At 41.2% G+C, this 18,871-nt stretch overlaps 2 protein-coding genes across 7 annotated transcripts in view; both read left to right on the top strand.

The window, feature by feature from the left end:
- LOC118791804 (DNA (cytosine-5)-methyltransferase 3A) overlaps nt 1-7,825 on the top strand; it is a 158,733-nt gene extending 150,908 nt beyond the window's left edge. For all 6 annotated transcript variants that reach the window (XM_036549255.1, XM_036549256.1, XM_036549258.1 and 3 more), the window contains 5 exons: nt 969-1,117; nt 2,606-2,691; nt 4,780-4,849; nt 6,234-6,352; nt 7,629-7,825. In XM_036549255.1, the coding sequence (XP_036405148.1) occupies nt 969-1,117; nt 2,606-2,691; nt 4,780-4,849; nt 6,234-6,352; nt 7,629-7,770 (566 nt within the window). In that variant the 3' untranslated portion in view covers nt 7,771-7,825. The remainder of the gene's footprint in view (nt 1-968; nt 1,118-2,605; nt 2,692-4,779; nt 4,850-6,233; nt 6,353-7,628) is intronic.
- Nucleotides 7,826-14,106: 6,281 nt separating this feature from the next.
- Nucleotides 14,107-18,871, top strand: part of dpysl5b (dihydropyrimidinase like 5b) — a 45,320-nt gene continuing 40,555 nt past the window's right edge. Inside the window, exon 1 of the mRNA XM_036549572.1 lies at nt 14,107-14,242. The gene's annotated coding sequence lies outside the window, so the exon portion shown is untranslated. The remainder of the gene's footprint in view (nt 14,243-18,871) is intronic.

Here is an 18,871-nt window from a genome sequence, read left to right on the forward strand (position 1 = left end):
CTCTCTGAGACTTTAAGGCATGTTTTGGAGGCAGAAGTATTTACCTTAGATCTCATCAGCTTTTTGCTTATTTACGTTTCAGTTTTTTACTGTAGTTTTACTGGTGGATGGGATTGGTGGACAGTGATAAATGGGCACATCTTTGGGAATAAATGAGTTACTTGCCCTTAATTAGCATTATTTGAATCGTGTACTGTGTGTGTGTGTGTGTGTGTGTGTGTGTGTGTGTGTGTGTGTGTATCTATTGTGGGCCAGCTGACCCGCTACACAATACTGCTGTTCCAATCCCATGCAGACTAGAACTAGAAAAACCTGCACCGGATAGTGCCTTTATTTCATTTGTGAGGAGTGTTGCCAGCTCGGTGGAAAAAGTTGCCAGTTTAATTTCCAAAAGTTGCATTTTGTCAACAGAAGTTAATGCATCACGGTTGTGGCTGCCCAGAGAAATGTAAATTATTTTCTGCATATTTTATTCATTTTCAGGCACTCTGGAATGTTGGATGCAAAATGAATGCTAGCTTCTTTTATTACTTGGTTAACAACATTGTAATAAAAGAGGGAATTCTGCAGACCTATGTTTGTAAACAGGTCTCTAGATCTGGTAAAAATTGTCAGATGAGAGGCATTGTTTCTGAGGCTTAAATAAACACACAGAACCTCAAAAACAATTTGTGAAGGACTCAGTGGTCATAGACATCTTTTTTATCCATTTTGTTGTTGCAGCCACATATGTATTTAACATCATGCTGTAATTAACAAATAGGCCCTGCATATGGAGGCTGACAATGACAATAATAATATTTATAACACTATATATCATACATGTGCGTCACATCTTAGGGATTTTGCTAGGCGGCAAGAGATGAATCTGAATGTGTGTGTATGTGTGTGTGTGTGTGTGTGTGTGTGTCTGCGCATGAATCTCCCTCTTCTCCCTCTGGAGTGACGTTCTCTCTCCCCCCCCCCAGAGGGGACGGGGCGTCTGTTCTTTGAGTTCTACCGGCTGCTCCACGAAGCCCGCCCCAAAGAAGGCGACGACCGGCCCTTCTTCTGGCTCTTCGAGAACGTGGTTGCCATGGGTGTCAGCGACAAGAGGGACATCTCTCGCTTTCTGGAGGTAGCCCCTCCCCCCTCGCCCAGCGGCCGTTTGTCCCTGTCACATTAAGAGCTGGCGCACACGGGCTCGTGCGTCCGCGGCATCAGCTGCCGGGTCGGCGGGAAGCAGGACTCGTGCGTCAGCGTCGTGACAATGGAAACCGAGGCACCCCCTCCTCAGACACGCCGCCTCAACATTAATGCGCGGGACATGACTGACACCTTGTGGCAGTGGCTGGCATTACAGCCAGTCCAGCACATTTTGGACAGCGTCAGGGTCAATGAGTTTATTTGTTCCGTCATGGAGTTGAGGCAAGCACAGTCATCGAGAGCCAGAGTGGTTTCTGGTTCTTTGTTACCTCCAAGATCATAATGACAGAATTGGATTGATGCAGGTGACCGTGTGCTGAAGGTACTTGGTATTTCACCATTCATACTGGGTCAATTGCTTCGGCTTTCCAGTACCATTATGGGTTTCCATTACTACTCTGGCTCTTCAGTACTGCTGTGGTTTCTGGCCCTATTATGGCTCTCCAGCTCTGAGAAAGAGATTGGCCTGGGAAAAAAATATATTGTCACAAAACCATGGGTATGGTTTGCTACGTGCAGAGTAGTACAAATTGAGGGTCCAGACACTGGCAATGCTGAAAACAGTTAAATATTGCTTCACTGAGCCAAACACAATACTGGGTCTTGTTGAAAACAGCCCTTTTTTAACTCTAAGAAAAACAAAAAGGAGTTGCTCAGCCAAGGTATTCAGATCAAAGAATAGTCTCGTTTAGCCCAAGTTCAAACAATGGTCAATACTCTAGAGCAAATTCTCTTGCAGCAATAAGTTTTAGTCCCCCCCTCCCAGAAGAACCCCTTAGTATCCAATTAGGGGCTGCACACACTACGTGGTAACTTGCTCTCGCCAAACACTGAATTTCCAGGTTCCTTTAGTGCTGTGGTAGATGAGGCTTGATTGATTTCAGGAGTGCACTTGACCAGGCACTGCCTTGTGGGAAATAATGCAGGAGCTGCTTGTCCAGAAGGTGGAGCCATTTCCTCCTTGAGCCACACCTTTCATCTTGCCATAATATGTTAAATAAGGCTGCCTGTGATATTTAGCAGCTCAGTAGTGGATCTCCCCCACAGAAAGAGGCAGCCAAACTAGCCTTCCAAGGAAGTAAATGACAACTTACCAAAGTTCTTTTTTTACTGATTTATTTTTGACAAGAAAATGGGGCAGCCAGTCTATGTCCTCAAACCAATATGTGGACAATGTTATAAAAAAACATACAGCCAGTGCATAAACTTGTTAAAGCATCCAAATAATTGTTACAGACTTCTGTAAGGAATTGAAAATACACAAAATTAGTGCATCCATCAATCATTAGTTTATTTTGCAGCTTAAGATTAAAATGCATGATGTTGTCATGTTGGATAAAATATAAGATGTTTATTGAGGTGCTGTGCCGCTATTGTACACTGGTGTAACTGATTCTGGTGCACCCTCCCCCCCCTGCAGTGCAACCCAGTGATGATCGACGCCAAGGAGGTGTCAGCCGCCCACCGTGCCCGCTACTTCTGGGGTAACCTGCCCGGTATGAACAGGTTGGTGAGAGAATGGAGAGAGGGGGCTGGTACTTCGGAGGGGTAAGGCCCTTCCCCCCCAGCCTGTCTCCTCTGGGGTCCAGAGTCTTGGGATAGCTGTAGCATGCCGATGGGGTCTCTTTATTTAACCAAGAAAACCTCATTGAAATTAAAATCTCTTCTGCAAGGGAGACCTGTCAAAGATACATTTATACCTGATTATACAGTTATTCATGGTCTTGACTCATGTGTGTAAGTCAACTTCACTGCTATTTGTGGAAGGGACAGGAATGGCCCAGCATTCACACTATGTCCAGAGCATCTCCTGCCATGAGCCATGTGGCCATAAAGCTGGGGTAGTCCTCAGTTAGAGACCTCTGTAACTGAATGCTGAATACCACTTTCAGAAATGACTGAGTGTTGTGCATTCCAGCTCTCCCTTTTCCTCAGATTGCATTCTAGAGAAGACATTCCACACATTCCAAAGTTTGACAGTGTTCTGAGAGGAAAGAAAGGTTCAGAATATGCCAGTGCCTCCAAATGGCCTTTTAAGAGCACAGTCTTGGATGAGAGGAAAAAGGCATAGACAGAGGTTACACTGCTCACATCTGCTGTCTGCATACTTACTATAGGCCACTAAGTAATAATTATTAAGTAATAGTTACTAAGTAATCTAGGAGGGAAGTGGGAAACCTTGCCAGAGGATGTCCTTCTAACAATGTGGAGGAAGTGGCCTGAAGCCGGTGATATTTTAAGTTTTGATTGCGTCAGGTGTAAAATCAATGTAATTTCCTCAACTACCTTTGTACCCTTGTGTGTTTCTGACTGGTAAAGAGACACTGTTCAGGCTTGTAGAATTCTGAACGCACTGGCGCTGATGGCATCGACAGCTGCATTGTGATGTCAGAGTCTCAACTGAAATCAAGGCGGGAGCTCAACGACTATAATTCTCAATGAAGGTCAAAGGATGTGTGCTGACCAAACAAGGAATTCCAATCATGCAGCAATTTAGGAGAGCAGGCGTTTGAATTTGAGGCAATGCTGCCCTCTAGCGGTAGCACTTACTTACTGTACAAGCAGGCTCAGGGTTGGAAATCCAGTTTCCCATCAGTTTGAACATCTATAGAACAGGGGGAGGATGAATGGAGAGAAATAGATGTGTAGCACCCTCCTTACATGCCCAACAGAATTTAAAGAAGTGAGATGTTGCTTGTGTTAAGTCATCATAGACAACACTAGATGGGCAGTGTACATCTGTGGATCTCTTGAGAAAATGGTAAACAAGATTATTCCTTGTAAGCTGTTTTTATCTTTGTATTTTGATTTGAATTGGAATTAAAGCAAGGACATTTGGTTTTTATTTGTGTCCTTAAATGTGGTGAAATTCACCTTAAATGGCATTTATGTAAAGAAATGCTGGAATTCTTAGTTCCCTTTTAATGGTAACTTTTGGCAACTAAAGGCACACAAGCCGTGGGTCATTACTGGATTTAGTATGCACTGGTCCTCCTCTTGTTGATTTTTTACTATACATTGTCGCTGCCACTGAAATTTTCAGTTAATTCACCCTTTAAATTCCAATGTTTTAAATCTTCCAAAGACCAGATCTTTGTAACAGCCACATTAAGTGGTTGAGTGGCATGTCTTAATACCAAACCATATAACTGGCAGAATTAAGGCTAGTGTTCTTTTTGACCACAGCCTGCGTTGCCTTCAAATTTGTATCAGTAATTTGTCTTTAACTTAAAGTCAGTGTTATCTGTTGTCTACTTTCACTATTACCTCTGCAGGTGCTGAATTCATTACTCAAAGATAACGATAGACTGAGTCAAAGCCCATGCTCTCATGCATGAAGTAACACAGAATACTGTTGAAGTGCGTGTCTAGAAAGGTTTGTCTGGTCAGTGTGGTTGATTCGGTTGGATTAGTCAGGATGGCCAGCACGGTTGGCATGGTCAGTAGGGACAGTGTTGCCAGAATGATCCGTATGGTTAGTGTTGTCAGGGTGGTTGGTGCAGTCATGCTGGCCAGTGTGGTCAGCAGCAGTTGGTGTGCTCACAGAGACCCCAGCTGTGATTTGTTCTCTTCTCTCCGTCTCTGCCTCTGCAGACCGCTGACAGCCATGATCAACGACAAGCTGGACCTCCAGGACTGTCTGGAGCATGGAAGGACAGCCAAGGTGAGACATGTGCGCGACGCGTGTGTGTGTGTTCATGTTTGTGTGTGTGTGTGTGCATTGTGTGTTCTTACAGTAATTGTGCAGCATTTACTGTATTTGTGAATAGTATAGACGTTTTTCAATATGATATCAATGAGAAGTTGGAGAATACCTGTACACTAAAAAATATCCCATATGGAAAAAACTGGTCCAGTCCACACCAGAACCATAATAGCCACCTTCAAAATAATAGGACAGTCATTCTTCACAAGAAGCAAATATTTTTAACTGACTTACAAGTAAAGAAGCGTAATGTAGCAGCATTTAGCTGTGAAATGTCCTTAGTTAATATTCTGCTTTAAAAAAGCAACATAAAGTATTTGTTCTTCTTAAAATGAAAAAAAACATAATTTGCAGTTTAGCTTCAATCCTCAGTGGTGAAGAGATTGGCACACGTGCCATTTAAAATCTCAGGACGATGACAGGCTTTGAGAGGCTTATCCCAGTGTTAATGTCCTCTGAAGACCCTGTTTCCGAATGTGCACCCCCCCCCCCCCCACCCAGCCTGGGATGTCCTGCCCCTAACACCTGTTTCTGACCCCATGCTGGAGGACTCTCAGAGACAAATGTGGCTGCCCAGACCAGTAGAGCTGGAATAACACCGCTAGTGACAGGGCCTATAAGCCACCATTGCGGCCTTCCAGCACCAGGTTAGAGTAGCTTTTCAGACACTGCGGCCCTCCGAGACCAGGGTAGAATAGCTTTTTAGACACTGTGGCCCTCAACGGTCAAGTAGGCCTGTCAAAGAGTACAGCACATATTGTGCTGTAGAGCTCAATTTGCATGTGAGACTTGGCTACCTGCCTGAGAAACATAACACTTTAATTACATTTAAGGTTATAGGTCCCTCAAAAAACCTCACCAACTTCCTTGACAAATTCTGTTTGATTGAGTGAATGCATTGACAAGCGTGTTTGATAACAGGGTAATTGTAAATTAAAAGGTTATTGCTGGATTGTTACAATATGCAGTGCTCATCTTGCACTGTGTTTCTATTTTAATAATTTATAACTGTATGTAACCGTATTTATTTCATTCTCAGTCAGTCATGTAAAACACAAAATAGTGTAATAATTTTATTTGTACTATGTGACCTGATCCAATGTTCTGCCTTTGACAAGTTTCTTAACTGTGCAGCTACATGAAGTTTCACAGTTCAGCAATTTGGAGATAATTATTCATGTGAATTGGGCGCAAATTCATTTTGCAGTAAAATTGCTGCAATTACCTGCTTAAAAATAAGGCCCCCGAGGTACTGAGCGGAGCTGCAGTGAAACGTCTCAAAGGACAGACGGGGCGGCTCGAGGGAGCGTGTTCATTTGAAAGGGCTGGTTTGTCTTTTCAGTTCGGCAAAGTGAGAACCATCACCACTCGGTCTAATTCTATCAAGCAGGGCAAAGATCAGCACTTCCCCGTCTACATGAACGAGAAGGAGGACATTCTGTGGTGCACTGAAATGGAGCGGTAGGATACCCAGGGTTACCACAAGGGGGCCACTGTGCCATTTTCATGTATTCATCTTTCATAAATATTCATGTTATTACCTTTTACTTCATGTATTTTCTTTTTTTTTTACTGGAAGAGGAAATGGCACTGCAAACATTGTCAGCGTCATGGCACAATTGTGCCGCTGCAACACTTTACAATGAGATTTAGTCACCTGGTTTAGTGGAAGGATGGTTTAAGACCAGGCTGATTCTCCATGCAGTGCAATTTGGGTGCATGATTTAAGCAAATGTTACTTTTTAAAAAAATGCAACATAACATTTATGGCCCTCACATAAATTAAGAAAAAATGTTATAGAATAAAAAACTATACTTAATTCAAATCAGCATGAACAAAACATTACTTGACTGAATCTGGATACAAGGTCCTGTTGGAACATTGCAGACAACCTCAAGAAACAGGGGTAGTAATAATACTAATTATTTATCAGCAGGCCTAATAAGGCTCATGTATTTTGTGTACTAAGTCCTTCTCTGAGTTTGATTCTCAAGCACTTACTCGCATTTTTTCATGGAACTTGAAGTTAATTTCAGGCTCCAGGTAGGTACATACAGTGTCTTGCAAAAGTATTCAGACCCTTGACCATTTCTCACATTTAACTGAATTACTGAAATAAAATATCAGAGCACAGATCAAAATTTAAACATATCTAACTACTATGTTGCCATGAAAAGAATTCTGTCGGCCCTCTTCTTAACATTTCCCATCTTGGCAGTACAGCCAAGATACTGTGTTCTGCAGTAATTTTTATGTTACAAACACAAGAGAACACAGTACTATGAAATAATACTGAAAAGAGCAGCTTGCACAGAATGTTGTAGCAAGTGTTCTATGTGGTTTGAAGTACACAAAACATGATGACTTGATACCTGTGTCTGTATGGTGGGTGTGACTGTAGTCACTGGAGGTCTTAATGAATCTTAATGAGACCCCTTACTAAAGGTGCTGGTGGATCCCCTTTCTGATGTCAAATCCATCCTATTTTTCCCACCAGTCACAGCAAATAAGATGTTGAATGTTAGGGAAAAGTGTACAGTACTACTAAGGAGGTGTCGCAGGAGGGGGCTGAAATGCAAGTAAAAAGGGATGAGGTGAAAAATGAGATGAAAAAACTCAACCATAGCAGGGCTTGCTTCTCCTTGTTCAGACAGCCACTGACCATTTTTTCTAGAATTTTTTCTTTTGTAGCTGTAATGGTGAACTAATTGATCTTTTCTCCACCCTCTGCGGCAGGGTCTTTGGCTTCCCTGTCCATTACACAGACGTGTCCAACATGAGCCGGCTGGCCAGGCAGAGACTTTTGGGAAGGTCATGGAGCGTACCGGTCATCCGCCACTTGTTTGCACCACTCAAAGAGTACTTTGCCTGTGTTTAGACCGCCACTGCCCTCGTTGAGAGACCGAACGACAGAAAAAACACAAGAACTGATATTTAACATGAAACAAAACAAAAAAAAAACAAAAAAACAACAAAATTTTACTCTTCTTGATTATTCAAACACATTTAAAAAAGTAGATGTTTTACGTTATTTCTTGAATTTTTAAATGTCATTCTTTTTATCCTATTTAATTTTTTATGTCATGTTAATTTTTTAGCAATGTTATCCAGTCATGTTTTTTTTTTTTTTTTCAAAATTGATTTACGTGTGCAAGCTGTACTTGAGACAAGGCTTTCTTTTTACAGCACTGAGTAAAAGAGAAAAAAAAGTTTGGAAACAGAAAAAAAAACAGCTGAAAAATAATGATCTTTCTTAAGATGCATATATATATACTGCATGTTTGTATGGGCATATATATGTGTGTGTTAATTGGGCAATCATTTCAGCAGGATGGTGACAGACGGGAGAGAGGGGTGGGGGTACAATAATTCAGTAACGCTCACTCAAACTTCCAGCTACTGAGCCTTCACTGAGAGAGCTAGCAACCAACCGCAGAAACATACTTTTCTACACTGTTGAGACAGTTCTGTCTTAAAGAACCCTTGGAATTGAGAAACAAAAAAAAAACACCAGTCCACTTACCTCTTGTTTACAGCTCATATACACAAGTTAAAGGTACTACTGTACAATGGCGACTAATATAATGGTGCTTTAAAGATGATGAAAAACATACGCTCTCATGTGGCCTTACCGCTCAAACAGACAGGGATACGGCCGACAGTAACCAAGAGAGGTCGTCGGCTTTCGTTGTCTTTTTGTATTTCTTCTTTTTTGTCATTTTCAGTTTAATGGCGTGACTTCCATGTAACGGAGTAATGCAATACTTTAAAAGTGGCAAAAAGAGATCCTGGGCGAACACAGGAAGGGAACGTAGAAAGACAAAGAGCAAGGAAGAGAAAGAGCATGAGAGTGTTGGAAAATAAAGACAAATATGCCACAACTGCAGTTTTTTTACCTACCACAGCTTTTGTACAAGAACGTACTGGTGCTTTTTTATCAACCCTTTGGCCTTGGTGGCTTCAGGGCCATTGCCTGTGGCAGCACAAACCGGGAAAAAAACTCAAAGCCAGCCAAGTGGGCAGCGTTGTTTTTTGTCATCCGAGAAACCTTGAGATCACAGACTGCGGTGAGCTTTTCTAGTTTCACCGAGGGGGGGGGCTAATGTCATTTTACTGTACAACTGTGTGAGGGCGGGGGGGGTCGAAGGGCGGCATTTTTATAGCCAGGCATACACAACCCCTTCTTTCCTCGCCCCCGCAAGCTACGATTCAGTCAGGTGCAAATCTACAAACAAATATGGTGCGGCTTCACATAGCTCTTCTGCCTTTTTATAGCGGTTCTATGTTTATACTCTCTTTCTGTTGTTGTTTTCTCTGGCTATCTTTTATCCTTTTATCTTTTACCTGTGTGCTATTTTTTATGTTTTGCTTTTTTGGATGTGAACTGTAAGACCCTCTTAGTACTTGATCATGCTAGGGCTGTGCCAATGGATTTGAAAGAGAAGCAAGGGGTGGGGTAGGTATTTTTGTAATCAGAATTATGGAAATTAATAAATTAATTCACTACCCCTACAGTGTGGGAGATTGGCTGTGTGTATGAAACGCACACCACTGTGCAGACGCAGCCGCCCGCCACCACGGTTATTTGTCCCCACATTTCTTTCTCTATTTTAGGGTAGAGCGTGTCACTGTGTAATAGCTGACATAAAGGTGATTCTAATTACAGGCAGCAAGCAGGACATAGACAGGAGAAAGGAACTGCTTCAGATGCTCAACCAGGCGTCTTTGTGCCAGATCAACCTCATCCGCGTGGGTGTGGTGATCGAATGCATCTGCCTCACTCACGTAGGCATGGTCGTTTAATTCATCTGCCTCATTCTTGTGGGTGTGGTGATTGAATATACCCGCCTCGTTTTTGTGGGTGTGGTGATTGAATGCATCGGCCTCATCTGTGTGGGGCATGGTGATTGAATAGTATCCGCCTCATTCATGTGGGCATGGTGGTTTAATGCATCCATGTGCCCTAAAACATTCCCTCATTAGGGAATGCCACGTTCCTCTACTGTATGTTTCTCCTGTAGTGTCTGCATCCAGGTAGTCATGAATCCGCTGATCCCAGTCTCTGACAGATTTCAGTCTACATTACAGTATAATCTGCTTCTTTTTGTGAGGTTTTCGGGAGCAGTAGGGTGCTCTCACTGACATCACAGATTCGGGGTTCGGCAAAAAAAAAAAAGCGAAAAAAAAAGGAACTGCATCATCACGCTTCCTTTGAGTGCAACTCAACTCTAAAACTACTTTAATCCTTGGAAAGCCAATGTGACAAAGGACCCCAGCCACAGGTAAATGGATTTATACTGTAGTAACCACCATTGCACTGGATTGTATGTGATATCTTCAACTTTTGTTAACCAGTCGATCCTTTCTTCTGTGGTCCAACTCCAGTATAATAATAATGCCTAGATTTTATTGTACATAAACAAGTTTGCCTGTTGCTGTTTTTTTTTTTTTTGCTTTGTTTGTTATGTCTTTTTAAATTACCTATGGGATGTACAAATATGATTCTTTGCTAATATATATCATGAAATTAGTAAAGCTTAGATGAAACAAAAAAAAACAAGAGGTAATGAATTTGTATGAAAATAAGCTATGAAACAGTGGGACTGAGTGGTAGGAAGACTCCTGGCTCGCCCTTTTGTATTTATGAATTGTTTTTATGTCTGATTGAAAAGTGGTTTGTGATGAATTTGTGATCTTAACAATAACTTGGCAACAGCTTTAAGAAGGAAAATCTCAGCTTTACCGCACAGCCCTACATGCGGTAGTTTGTTTCTTTACATTTATTTTATAAAAAATAAGACTAAAAAGAGGGACTGTAGGTGTTTCATAAGGTGCTAAACAATTTTATCTAAAAAAATAAAAATATATTGTTAGGAGGAAAAAAATCAACTTGTCTTGACAATGACTGTTTTTAAGTTCTCGTAGTAATGAAAAAAGCACTATTATTTTACTCTTATATGAATATATTAACAAAGGCATTTTAACTTTGTACTTGAAAAAAATAATAAAAAAAATAAAAAATGGACAGATTCATGTGTTTTAGCCTAGACATTGCTGTAGTCGGTGCTTATCTGTGGGAAAATCCTGTATTCATATTGGAAATTAGAGATACATTTGGTAATAACTTTTACTGTTACATATGTACTTGCTTGATCCCTTGGCGGCAATGCTTCTTTACCCTACATTCCATGCAGAGAAACCCTCCCTGTTTCTTTCGGTTGTTTGTTTTAGTTTTGTTGGACTGTAATTTTTTACCGTCGCTTTGATATTTATTGACAACAATAATGTACATTTCACAGTCTCTTAAACAGGTCAATTTCTCTATATATCTCTCAGTGATAACTATTGTACTTCTGTGTAACTATTTTTCGTGACATAGCTGTTGATGGATTATACTATTCTAAAGGTCAGTGCGTTCAACCGATGTAGCAGTCAGCCTCGCTCCACCTTTGTCCCATTTTTTTCAGTGCCCAGAAAGAAGAAAAAACTCCTTTCTTATGTACTTGTGCTGGAGAACACTTGAATAAATGTACTGTTTTTGTGCAAAAAAATGCTTTGGTCATTCTTCTTGTCCTTCTTTTCCCCCCTTAGAGTAAATCTTTTTCTTTTCTTTTTTCTAACTTTGATAGAATGCTGTTGTCTGTACCTGTCACTTTTGTATGTTGATTTAATGTCCCGTAGCATACTATCACTCCACTAAATGCACACAAATTCAAATACAAACATAACTTTCCAGGATTTACATGTACTGTTTTTTTTGCATTTTCTGTTTTTTAAGAAATAAAATTGTAGCATTCATTTATACTTTTTTATATAAAACTACAACAATATTTTATTCATTAGCTCTTAATGCACTGCAAGTTCTCTTGTTGCAGATTTATCTTACAGCAAACAGCTAAATGGAATTTTTCAGATGTTCATCTGAAAGGTAAATGATTTTTTTTTTTTTTATTGATGTAAGTAATCACTTTTAGAAGGACTCTGTAAACTTGTGCAAAATGAGTTAATGAAAACTGTTTCAGAAAGTGGACAGTTCTCCCACATTGTGGATGGAGCTTTAAATGAATTCCCCATGAATTGGCATTGGTCCAAGTTTGTTGAAGGTTGGTATGAGTCTCCTAGTCCTAAATATGGAGCCAGTTTTTTTCCTATTTGTATATCATCATTAAAATTTAATGTAACTATTGTATACTATACTGTATGTGCTTTGCATCCAATGCTATTTGCCATCTTTGTAAGTACAATTCGTGTCAGGTTACACCTCTGGTTTATTCAATGCAGGATGAAATGACCAGAAATGTAAAACCCTGTGACTACCTTTTTTGGTAGCTACCTTTTTTACTTTTTGATTACTGACATCCGAATTACGGATCTGGCCTCCATACCTACATTTTAGTCCATTCAAAGGCTGCAAGAACATTATTGCTTCAGCTGAGTGACTCAAAAAAATTGGGTTTGACAAGTTATATCAAAGTGGGGAATAATGTGGTCATTGGACAGTTTGCAGATCAGTGTTGCAAGTCCATCTCCTCCAAGCCCAATGAAATTCAGTAATGACTGTGTGTTCACCAATAGCCATTAACATTTGCTTGGTCAGCAAAACCCTGACTGGATCATGTCTGTTTGGGACAGAGCCCCACCCCGAGCTTTCTCCATCTCTGCTCATGGGGTAAGCATTACTTCATCTCTGCTCCTTTGTCTAACTATTCACTCGGGACAAGCCATTTATTTTTCGGACCTAAGATTAATATGCCTAGTTGTACAATTTATCCTTTATGTTGGTTAGTTTTGCTTAGGCTCTTTAGTTTACCTTCAAGAAGTCTTAACAGACCTCTTGAAGGTAGAAAATGCAACCTGTTCACTACTTTGATTTTTCTCCAGATACACTGTACCCTAGAGATCATAGGAAAACGTGTATTCCCCTCCTTAAAATCCGTCAGAGGTGCAAGCTGAAGGAAAATATGATTTTTCTGTTTATTTAGGCTTCCACAACTAAAACAAAACACAGGCAGAGAAGCTTGACCAAAACCAATGAAAGTGAGGACATTTTATTAGCTAACTAGAAAGATAACTGCTGTGGTTATTTAAACATTATCTACAACCTTAGGCATTTTTGTCTTTGAATAACGAAATGACTTTCTGTCTCCAGTTTCACTTACCAATCTTCCAACAGGAATGCGAACTCTTCCTCAGTTTAGACAGTTAAATTTTCCCCATCTTCAAGAAGAGCCTCAAAGTTGTGCATGCATCTTTGCCCAGTAACTCTTATAATCCAGTCTTTCTTTCTCTTTTTTCCCTTTCCCAGGGGTCTCAGCTTCTATGACATCACTTCTATCAGCCATTATTTGTGTCTGTTGACCTGTGTCATGGTGCTTCTTTGGAAAGGTAAGAACAGGATGAAGAGGTGACGAAATAGGATTTTTACAGGTCATTGTGTGGGGTACCTTGTTGTCCATAGGGCACAATAAATGTCCGCAGCTAAATGCACAGAAAATGTAGTAATAATAACATACTACTACTACTCCTACTCCTTATTATTATGATCATTGTCTTTCATAGCCTGATTTTTTTCATATTTCCCTAAGGGTTGAAATAGGACTGTGTTTATGTACAGCGTGACCACTATAATAATTACCGTTATGGGCAGGGATCAGATTTGTCTGAGCGTTCAGATCACCCCGTAAAATCATTTACCCTTCGTTGTTTATCTCCGGTCTCTCCGAATTTAATTTTATTTTTATTTATTTTAAAACACTACAGTCTAAGCACGTTTTCGGCAGATAGGCATGCAGATGATGGGCCTTTAAAATCGAAGAGCTTTACACGGATGGAGCGAAGGCATGTTGCTCTGACCACTGCCTTGGTTTGCAACAGCTGACATTTGTTGAAACAGATCGACGCTCTTCAGCATGATGTCCTCAGAGCTCTATGTCAATTTCTTTCTTTTTAAATAATAGCCCTTGTTCGGATTTCATGTTAAAAGAATGTCACTGACTCTTGTAAATAACTCTTAGCTTGAGGCGTCTCCGCGTTGTTCATTTCGGTCATGACAAAATAAAGCGACTATTTCCACTTCAATTTACCCATGAATTCTGATAATGGTACAAACCATAACGAATAGACACGCCCTAACTGCGAACGTATTGGTCCAGCCGGGCGGCTCGCTTGGAGAGGACGCCCGCCATTGGTGCGTTTCTCTGTCGCCCGGTCTGGATGTTGAGGGAAGCTCCGCCGGTCTTGGCCAAGTGTAGCATCTGCAATTTTTTCATCGGCAGCTGCCATCAGATTGCACGGAGTGTGTGCTGTCCTTAAACGTGGCAAAGAAGGCATTGGACATACGATAAAATAAGGTATGTGACTTAACGTTTCGTGGAGCCAGCATTGCTTTTGTTTGCTCAGGGGTAACAGCGCTGTTTTTTGGCAGAGAGGTTTTTTTGTTGTTTATTAGACCCATGTTAACCAAACAGCCAAGGAGACACAGGAATGCTTTATTTGGGTACCTGCAAAAGCTATTCATCATGCTGCTAACAGTTTCTCTTGCCGAACCCACCATCCGCGTTGCTCCATTGATCAGAAGGTGGTTTAACTTGGTTAAGTGCTGAAATTAATCGGTGGTGAAGATCCAGCCAGCAATTGTCCTCTGTATCTTAATTGCGATCTGAATTGCCAGTGAAGTAAAAATAAACAATTAAATAAATAATTATAGCTAGCGCCCCCCTAATTGTCCACAGTTGCATATGACACATGAATGAATTGCGTGTAGGTATCAGCAGATAAAATTTCGCCGCACGAAATGAGATGTGTCGTTCATTTTTGTTTATTTTCAGTATGGCAGTGATGGATACTGAAGAATCTGTTGTTGTTAATTGGACCATAGATAAGTTGCAGTGCCTGAGAACATATTTCACTTAAGAATTAGGGCTTCTTCGTGTCTTCTTTGTGTGGGATAGGCACGAGAAGGAACCGGTGTCATATTGAGGCTTTGGCGAATTTTAAAATATCCCAAATAGCCGTAATGGCAAGTGGCACATACCCAAAGCGTAAAATTAACATTTATTGATAGAGGTGAAGCTATATTTGTGAGAACCTGCGCCAGCATCGATCTGCGTGTTATTTTGGTTTTAAGTAGTATCTTGCAACATTGTGTAGGGAAGGGTCTTTGCCAGGCAGAAAAAGGGTTGAGTTTCATTGTTGGGCGTATTGTGCGAAACGATGAGGGAGAATAACCAACGCAAATACCATACCGGCATCAGGAAGACATGAATGCAGGTTTTATGACTGTGAGAATCGAATTTTTGGAAGGTGTATAGTCTCACCAAATTATTAATTTACAGAACGCGTTCGGTTGCAGGCTAAATGCTTTGCAAGAGGTATAATTCAAACTCAAATTCAAACATATCTTCGGAAATAGCTTATTAACTCTTTCCAGTGGTTTGCGATCGCACAGGCCACATTTTCCACGAATGCTGTCACGCACATGAAGATCGTTATATAAAATAAATATGATGACCAAGGTTGCTTAAACCCCAAAAGCAGAAGCGAACCAATTGTTTGTTAAGATGTAATTAAATTATTTTGGGCGTGTCTTAGTAGGGAGAATACTATTTGAACATAATGAGAAATTTGGTCATTGAAGGCATTGTTGTAATTATTCCATAACAATATTATTTCCCGTGGTATTGCTTAATGTGTTCGAACAGGATGCGTGTGCTCTGTTTTGCCTCATGATTTATTTATGTCAGGACCCCAAAGAGACAAGGGGTCCCTCAAACACAAAGGGGCGAGTTCTGGGCATTAATTAGATTTACTATCAGATTCCCACACCTATTCCGTGCTGTCCATGGTTAACGAGGGCAGGGTTTATGCAAACGTTCTTACTGCATCGCTTTTGTTTTTGTGGGCCGATCTTTTCTGAAGTGTAAGCAAACGGGTTCAACAGATTTTTTGTGGGGGGGAAACCGGTGTCAATTTGAGAGGGGGATCCTGAGTAACCGAGACTGGGTAGGGTATTAGAGCGAATGATCCGCTGTGCCGTGACACTTTACGAATGGTTGATTTATGTTTCCCCTCCAGCTTTTTTTTTTCTTGCTTTTTTAACTAAGGCTGAGGATGAAGTCAAGTTTCTGGCAGCAGCTGTCTGCTCTTATCACAGTTCGTTTAAATCATGCATGAGCACACACCCTTCTGCCCAACCATACATCCCTGCGTTATGCGCTGTTGATACAGTCGGATCCGCTGTTCGGACCATGCGGATATAGAAGGCAAAAAAGAGGCCATACACCCGCGCTCGCACACACGCTTGCTACTGTGCTGCATGCCGGCTCCAGACATCCGAGGGACAACAGTGAAAAGGGGAGGAGAAGGTATCGCTGTGCGGAGTTCGGCCATGATGTCAGTGTCTGTTCTTCTTGTGCAGTCACACCCTCTTCTGCAGATCTCGGCCACTCCCATGCTGGAATGTAGATAGATAAGCAGCTGAGCCAGGATCTGTGTTAGCCTTTTTGCTCAGAATCGGTTGGGTTTATGATTAACGTTTTGCTTGCTGATCTTGGATCAGTGAGGAGGGTCGTTATGATCTTAGAGTCCCATGCTGCGCTCCTCAGGAGGTCTAGGCTGGTTAGCTGAAATTTTAGGAACCAGTAAGGACATGCCTTGTTGGCTGTGACTGTATCACAGAAAAATTACAGGCACATTTAATTCATTTTTTCAAAGCAAACATGCACACATGTAGAATGACCTATTTTTCATATTAGAAGAACAGACTGTAAGCATTACATTACATAATGTGCACACTGTAATATTTTATTTATACTTCATGACAGTTTAGCTCGCTGCTGAAAGTTGTGCCACTGGTGTCAATGGCCTCTATTAGTATTTGGGTTTGGTGCTGATATCAGGGTTACAAAAGCTCACTTTTGGCCCAATGTCATAGACTTAATTCGATATCAGTTGTGCTGTATCGTGCGTGCTGGGTGTGTTCATCAGCTCCACAGGGGTCCTATCGATCTGAATCACACTGCTGCTGCTGCTGCTTCTCAATTAGAACTTCCGCTATTCTCTGCAGCCGGGACAGGGCATAGCTCCTGCAGGATGGGGTGGTGGCTCACGTTTCAGTCTGGTGCGGGGTGCACCATCCCATCCCAGTACTCACTACATCAGACAGAATTTTAAATATAAAGTATGTAGACTTTTCATAGCGAGTTATTGCAGAGAATGTATGATATTTGTATTAGAGAAATATGGTACAGGAATCATGCCTGACTGACTGTGTGAGGGCACTAGGAACTAAGAACATTAAAGCATCGTTAAAAGGCTTGGTCTCCCAGTAAGGCTAGAATTATCTGCTACCAAGCATTTCCCATCAACATCTCCCTGCTGGACAGCTGTAATCGTTATATCATCATCCCTGAGTGCAAACTGTCTCACAAGTGTGTATCCCGTGTCTTACATCATTGTGGCAAGCAGGTGGTTTTCCAGGATATAAAACACTTATTTGCCAGGGTTGGGAACCAAGCCTGCAGGGGCATTGCCACATTGTTGAAAGGCCCACGCCACTTCAGGAAGCAGAAAAGGACTGTGGCCAACCAATGATGTTACCTGCCAAACAGGTGTGATTATTACATGATTGATCCAGGGTGGGGTGCACTGTCTCATCCCAATGCTTACCACATTTTATCTGACAGTGTGAGCACTTTCTCTGCAAGCATTGTGGGTGAGAGTTTACCTAGATTTCTGTGGAATCAAACGATTCGGCCTAGAAGCATTCCCCCTGGCTAGGAAGCCAATCTATAACAGGGCTGTTATCCACTCACTGTACCTTGCTATTATCTGTTACTTATAATGCTGAGTGCCAAGCAGAGAGCTAGCTAGTACCACTTCAAAGCTGTCTTTGGCATGACTGAACCAGGGATTGATCCCACAAATATTCAGGGTCAGGGCAGACACCCTAGCCATTGTTCCGGTTGCATAGCATGTGTCATCTTCATGGTAAGGTTACCGTGATGTCAGGAAGTTATTGTAGAAAATGTGATCTGGGAGGCGGGGCATATGGAGAGGGTGGGTGTGGCCTAATGGGAGTGTTTCCCAGCCATGGTACTTTCCATCCATCCATTTTTCTTCTGTGGATTACAAACAGGAAAACATCACTTTTTATATTTGTAAATTTGTTGTTAACATGAAGAACGCAAAATGAAATCAATTTTATGTTTTTATTTTATGTTTACATGTTTATTTTATGGCTACACTCAAATTTGTATGTTTATTTTATATATTTATATTTTATGTATGTTTATATTTAACCAGTAAAATGACATTGTGTTGCAATGTATTGTGATGACACATTTAGACCCAAGTGCATGGTGAACAGTGCATAGCAAATTAATCAGAGCAGCATAAAATATATTGAGAAATATATGCCAGTAGCAGTATTTCCTCCACAATGTAGCCAGTCTTTAGCTATAGCTGTTACAGATAGCAAGCTAGCCAGTTACTTATGTAGCTATCTATGGACCTACATAGTCAGCTAGCTACCTGTGTTGATATAGCTCGAATTCCTTGCTATATCATAACTAGCTATCTAGCTGTAGTAACTAACAAGATAGTAAATGATTTTGCAGTAACCTTTGCTTGTTAGCGATAGTTAATCAGGTATTGGCTTGCAAGCTATGGGCAGTTATTGATAGCAAACTTTTTTTCCCTCTTAAAATAGTTGCAGGGACTGCCAAATGAACAGGCACACTTACTGAGCTTCCCTCATGTCCTCACACAATTCTGCCATGTTATGACATTGTCGAGAGTGTCTAATAAAGCTCGGTATATAATTAAGTTCTCTGTCAAACCTGATTAACTGAGATCTCAGGTGGAGCAGAAACCAGAGTGTGTGCTGTGTCCCCAAATCCAGCATTAAGAATCACTGTGTGTTGCAGTTCAGTGCGGTTTCCCTTCCACACGTGATTGTGGTGGGGGAGTATGTCCACAGG

The sequence above is a fragment of the Megalops cyprinoides genome, chromosome 17 (genome assembly GCF_013368585.1).
Source record: "Megalops cyprinoides isolate fMegCyp1 chromosome 17, fMegCyp1.pri, whole genome shotgun sequence".
NCBI classification, from domain to species: Eukaryota; Metazoa; Chordata; class Actinopteri; order Elopiformes; family Megalopidae; genus Megalops; species Megalops cyprinoides.